Raw genomic sequence first — 6114 nt, 5'->3', positions numbered from 1 at the left:
TATTATTCTTTTCCTCATATGCCTTGCGACGCATATTTTGTTGCTTAATAGTGCGATCTTCACATACAAAACATTTTGTATCCCTCAAATAGATCCAACTATTATCAAGGATAATCTTTCGCTTGGTCTCATCCGGCATGGTGCATACAATTGGCCGTTCTCCCGAGCGAGCAGCTCCTTGCTTCCCCACTCTGTGCTCCATAGACCATAACTCCGGACATGCCAAAGTGGGTTTTGAAGAAATCTTCAATAACAATGGCAAGAGAAGGAGGTGTCTCTAACTTCTCTTCGGGAATTCCACGAATAACAATGTTCTTGGAACGTCGCTCCCGTTCCTTCAACTCCTCCACATCCACATTCTCAACATTCTTTGTTTGAACCATAGCTTGCATGAGTGAGGAATTTGAAACCACATTGCTACCACATACATCAGCCCAAGACTTGTTTGTGCATACATTTTTCATGTCGCATACATCCCGGCTCATAGTGTCAAATTTCTCCTCTTTCAATACATGGTCATGCTCTACTTTGCTCATCCGCTCCTTCAAAGCATTCAAGTCCACAAGAGAGCGTTTACATTCCTTGACTTCCTCTTCAAGTTGCATCAAACGTGTTGTTTGCATCTCAAGTGTCCTCTTGAGATTCTCATTCTCAACCACAAGTACCCTTAGTGTGCCGTTCTCCATTGCAAGTGCTCGTAAGTCTTCGTCTTGTTTGTTTACGGTCTCTTGCAATGATACCAAGTACGCCATGATCATGGTTTTCGATGTCGTTGGTTGGGTGGTTGTGTTGCTATCTCCACACTTAGGAGATTTTGGATCATTTTTCACAATGGTTGTGGACCTTGTTGAAGAAGAAGAACCCTTACGAGTGCCGGAAAACATTGTATGTAAAATAGGAGATGAGAATCAATTTTGTTGAACCTGTTCACTTCAAAAATACTACTACACAAACGCCTTCCATAACTCTGAAAATTTTTGTCTTTACATCAATGCGTAGAGGACTTCGTGCTCTTCGATTGAGGCTATAGATCACCCAAATCGGAGTTCGGATGAAGAAGTTATGATCAAAAGAGTGGACTGTTGTCTACTAGGTCAAAAAACGGCTGAGAGAGAGAGAGAGAGAGAGAGAGAGAGAAAGAAAGAGAAACGGGGGAGACAAAATTGTGAGGAGAGAGGAGAACTGTATTGTTTTTTTTAAAAGAAAAATGGGTTCACCTTGTACACCCCCCGGCGTGCTCCCTCTCTTTCTCTCTCCCAGCCTCCTACTCTCTCTCCACCTGCAATCCCTCTTCTCTTTATCTCTCTCTCCCTCCCAATCGCCCCCCCTCTCTCTTCCCCTCCCGTTATCACTCTCTCTTTCTCTCCCCCTCTCTCCCTCTTTTATAAAAAAAGGGAGGCACTAGAGATACTGCTAGTGCTTTGTTTTTTTTAAATAGCTCCTCTCCACCTCTCTCTCTCTCTCTCTCTCTCTCTCTCTATCCTTGCCACCCTTCCCTCTCTTCCTAGTGGGTGGGTGTGTGTATGTGTGTGTGTGTGTGTGTGTGTGTGTGAGAGAGAGAGAGAGAGAGAGAGAGAAGAGAGAGACTACCCTTGCCACCTTTCCCTCTCGTCCTATAGTGTGTGTGTGTGTGTGTGTGTGTGAGAGAGAGAGAGAGAGAGAGAGAGGAGGGGGGGTGGATCTCACTCTGGGATGGGAGGGAAGGGAAGGGTGGGGTGGGGTGTGGAGAGAGAGAGAGAGAGAGAGAGAGAGGACATGGGGGAGAGAGGGGTGGAGGGGGGTGGATCTCACTCCAGGAATGGACGGAAGGCAAGGGAGGGATGGAGAGAGAGAGAGAGAGAGAGAGAGGAGAGGGAGGGGGAGACAACGAGAGGGGGATGGTGGATGAGAGAGAGACACACACGCACAGAGGAAAGACAGCACAAGAGAGAGAGAGAGAGAGAGAGAGAGAGAGAGTCTACCCTTGGCACCCTTCCCTCTCGTCCTAGTGTGTGTGTGTTTGTGTGTGTGTGTGTGTGAGAGAGAGAGAGAGGGAGGGAGGGGAGGGGAGGGGAGGGGGGGGTTGGGGGAGACAACGAGAGAGAGAGAGAGAGAGAGAGAGAGAGAGAGAGAGAGGGGGGGGGGGGGGGGGTGGTGGGCAAGAGAGACACACAAGCACAGAGGGAAGACAACACGAGAAAGGGGTGGAGAGAGAGAGAGAGAGAGAGAGAGAGAGAGAGAGGAGGATGGGGGGATAAGAGGACTTTAGGGAAAGGATGATGGTTTCTAGAGGAAGAGCTAGAGGAAGGGAAGGTGGTTAGAGGAGTAGATAGAGAGAGGAGGTGGAGGAGAGGAAGGATGTTGGAAGAAGAGGAAAGGAAGAGGAGGAAGCACATGGGCGGCAAGAGGAAGGAGAGGTAAGGAGGACGACACTCCAAAAAAAAAAAAAAAAAAAACTCGCTCCAAAGCTCGCTCGAAGATCTAATTCTAGGATATGAATGTTTAGTGTGAACTTCGTAGTTGAAGTCCAGTGAGGATTAAGATATGTGCTAGTGCATGATTCGTGAACGTTCTTTCTGGAGTTAGTCTATTGAACACTAATTTTATGTCTATTTTTCGTGCGTAGTCGAGGGTGGTTATCCTTCTTTTACAGGGAGAGTGTCACAAAGTGACGACATGGCATGCTTGCACTGAACCAGAAAGGGCATTGATCCAGACAGGAAGCAAACTAGATTTTCATGGAGACCAACAAGTTTGTGTGTACTATGGCATTACATTGGCAACAACAAAGGTTGCATTGGGAAGTTCGACATGCATCATCCACATCTTTGTGGTCTTATAGACACTCAATAGAATGTAATGACGTAGGTAACAGCCACTGACCATAAATAGTTTTCTCGCAACTCCCCATTCCCCATATCCCCATTGACCATTCATGGCCTCCACACCTCACTCCATCTGGATTCCCTTGACTTTTAAGCTTTAGACAGCCAGACCAAAACATGCGATTCAACTTTACTTCAATGTTTGTCCAAGTGATAGGTAAAAAATTATGGACGAAGTCCACCTAGGCTGCACAACAGTCACCATATCCCTACTCGCACAACTAGCGCCCAAAAACAGGTGCAGGCTAGTACAAAGAAAGCCTCAATTTACAAACTCATATGTTGTGACATTCATAGAAAGTATAGTCGATGAGACAAAAAAATATGTAGCTTGAACCACAAAATTGTGTACAAGGCTGAGTAAGGGTATTGATACTCAGGAACTTATTACAGATAATTGCATGGATACTTTCAAACTCCAGGTGATCTGCCAGTGTACAGTTCTTGATCACCTCATGTTTTATCAGGCTGTGCAGATCTCAACTCTCTTTTTCTGTAACAGTCCCACAGGAAAAGGAGCTCAAGCCACCAGAGCAGGCATATCCAGCTTATAAGCATGCAACCCTTCGAATGAAATGAAGAGAGCAATTTTATGATAATCACTCGACTCCATTACACAGCAACAGCAGTTGGCCTCTTGCTTGTCTTGATGCCTTTGATAGCTGCATAGCAAGCATAATAGAAAGTGATCAAAGCATTTGCTTGTGAGTAAAAGTACAGCAGTGAATAAACAATTAACTTCAACACAGCATACAAAATATATCCTACCATCAGCATAGCTTTTGGCGCCAAATACTGCAGACCCAGCGACCAGAGCATTCGCTCCTGCTTCAATCACCTGGAAAAACAACCAATGCCACAGCCCATACATCAAAGTCCAGAGATGACTCTTAAGACCTCGTGAGCCCAAAGGAACAAGGAATACCAAGCTATCAAACATAGTGCAGTGAATGCATGCATAAGTGTATATTTACACTACAAAAATTTTCCTGCAGCATAAATTTAGAGGACCTCAGTACAGCATACAAGTATCACCGCGGACGATCTGTGCAGTCCCAAAAATAACTTGAGTGCATAGCATACCTTGTAAGCATTAGAAGGTGTAACTCCACCATCCACTTCAATCCAAGGATTCACACCCTACAGGTACAATCATCACAAAACATTACTGATGTACCCAAAACATGTGGCTTAAGTCTAATTTATAGCACACTGAAACTCACTCTCTCTGCACACATCCGTCTCAAGTCCGAAATCTTCTTTACTTGACTTTCTATGAAGCTTTGCCCTCCAAATCCCGGATTCACTGACATGATTAGCACCAAATCCACAACTACAAACATAGCACAGATGGGTCAGTAACTAATAACTACAGCAGAAACTGACAGAGATAATAGTGAAAAGTAGGAGGGCCTACCGTCCAGAATGTACTCAATGCCAGTCAATGGGGTACCAGGGTTTAGCACTACTCCAGCTTTAGCACCCAAACTCTTGATCTGTTAGTACAAGGGCTACAAAATAAATCAAACCATTTGCACATGAGCACAAAACCCTCAAAAGTTGAATGTACATGATACCTGATTTAAAGTCCTATGCAAATGGATCGTGGAAGACTGTTCACAATGCACACTAACAATATCCGCACCAGCTTTCACAAAGTCCGGCACTCTTTGTTCAGGCTCAACAATCATCTGCACATCAAAGTTTGACAGCATCACTTTACCAACTGAAATAAATGCCTCCTAAGAAACAATTTGTAATCACTAACCAGATGCACATCAAGAGGTAAGTCAGTGACAGGCCTTAATGCATCTACCACCAGTGGTCCAATTGTGATGTTTGGTACAAACCTACCGTCCATCACATCTACATGAATCCAGTCACATCCTGCTTCATCCACTGCCTTGACCTGTCCACGAGACAATATCAAGAAGCTTAGACATATCACTAGTCGAGTTACAATCGAAACAAAGCACGGGCTTGATGAGCTCATCTCCAATGAATGTGCACACACTTCACTACTCTGAGTCAAACTCCTAAATAAATGGGCATGGAAAGGTGCACTTATACTAAAGATGATACTTAATGCACATTTACGGGTACATAATTCGAGAACATATCAATTGCCAAGCCAAGCAGAAGATATCTTGCATACCTGGTACTCACATCACAGATATGACTGACTAAAACATGCCGATGTAGCAAATAGATCACACAACAGGCACAATATCAAGAAAGTCCTAACAATTACTGGCCATTGAATCGTTGAGACAACACTTAGAGATACCTGCTCTCCCAATTTGGAAAAATTTGCAGACAAGATAGAGGGGGAGACGATAATGTCAGACTTTGAGAATTTGTCAACTCGTGATGTGGCTCTGATGACCGGGACGGATACCTTACTGCAAGAATCAATGGTTGTAATCACATGTCAGCAAAGTGCAGCAGAGAAAAAAATTACATGACTGTCAAGACTGACCAGGCCTGTCTAACCACAAAGGTACGAATGCAAAGAAACAAACAAACAACTACAAAAAACTTTCTAGCATGCTGTGTGCCACACGGAACAGTTGAGCGAACCACATACATGACAAAACGTAGCCTGCAAACAGCCTACAGATGCGTTGAAGCTCCTCGGGCAGATTCACGGACAATAATACCTTCAGAAGTAAGCACAAAGTACCTGGAAGATACGGAGATGGAAGGAGAGCAGCAAAACTGATCTTTACTTCCCAGGAATGAACTCCTCGATGGTACTGAGACAGACATGGAAGAAGACGAGAGAGTTGCCGCCATAGCCACAAACTTTACTGGTGCACAAGATGCAGGGCGATGGTGACGAGGGAAAAACTCTCCTCTTCGTTTGCGAAGGAACAGAATTGGACAACCTCCGTTCTGCCACGTGGCACAATTCATCTCCTGGTTGAGAATTCCCTATGCCTTATCCCAGCTTGTCATAAATTGCCACGCTGGATGCGAAGAGAGAGGGGGGATTCCTATGGCAAAGCCTCGATGAAAAAGCCACAAGGATACAAGAGTGTGTGTAATGGAATGGTCTAAATAAGATTTCGTAATTGTCATTTCACGTGTTAGAGTTTAGTTTGTTCACGAGGTGCCCCTTAAATGGAGCAATAAATAGAATGCATAGAGGACCAATGGTAGAGCTTCCACCTAATGGACTGAATGACCAACACAAACTGCTCGAGTGATACACAATACCCACATGAAAAACTAAATTATCAGAAATTCT

The 6114-nt window shown here is 44.5% G+C and overlaps 1 protein-coding gene across 1 annotated transcript; it reads right to left on the bottom strand.

Annotated features, from left to right (window-relative positions):
- Nucleotides 1-3130: 3130 nt before the first annotated feature.
- On the bottom strand, nucleotides 3131-5795 carry RPE (D-ribulose-5-phosphate-3-epimerase). Its single transcript, XM_086501761.1, has 9 exons — nucleotides 5548-5795; nucleotides 5152-5266; nucleotides 4633-4773; nucleotides 4442-4555; nucleotides 4282-4360; nucleotides 4088-4197; nucleotides 3948-4004; nucleotides 3633-3702; nucleotides 3131-3526 (listed from the first exon to the last, which is right to left on the bottom strand). Exons 1-9 carry the CDS (start codon nucleotides 5778-5780, stop codon nucleotides 3477-3479), a joined length of 969 nt encoding a protein of 322 aa, XP_086357887.1. The 5' UTR covers nucleotides 5781-5795; the 3' UTR covers nucleotides 3131-3476.
- Between the last annotated feature and the right edge of the window lie 319 nt (nucleotides 5796-6114).

The sequence above is a fragment of the Adiantum capillus-veneris genome, chromosome 26 (genome assembly GCF_014529385.1).
Source record: "Adiantum capillus-veneris isolate H3 chromosome 26, ASM1452938v2, whole genome shotgun sequence".
Lineage (NCBI taxonomy): Eukaryota > Viridiplantae > Streptophyta > Polypodiopsida > Polypodiales > Pteridaceae > Adiantum > Adiantum capillus-veneris.
This window is presented reverse-complemented; position numbering and strand designations above follow the sequence as displayed.

Excerpts from the sequence above, each read along its gene's own strand:
- RPE (XM_086501761.1), bottom strand. The coding sequence starts at position 5,780 with ATGAATTGTGCCACGTGGCAGAACGGAGGTTGTCCAATTCTGTTCCTT. Across the intron at positions 4,361-4,441 it reads TGCATAGGACTTTAAATCAG|ATCAAGAGTTTGGGTGCTAA; the intron begins GTATCATGTACA and ends TTGTACTAACAG. Across the intron at positions 3,703-3,947 it reads CACCTTCTAATGCTTACAAG|GTGATTGAAGCAGGAGCGAA; the intron begins GTATGCTATGCA and ends TTGTTTTTCCAG.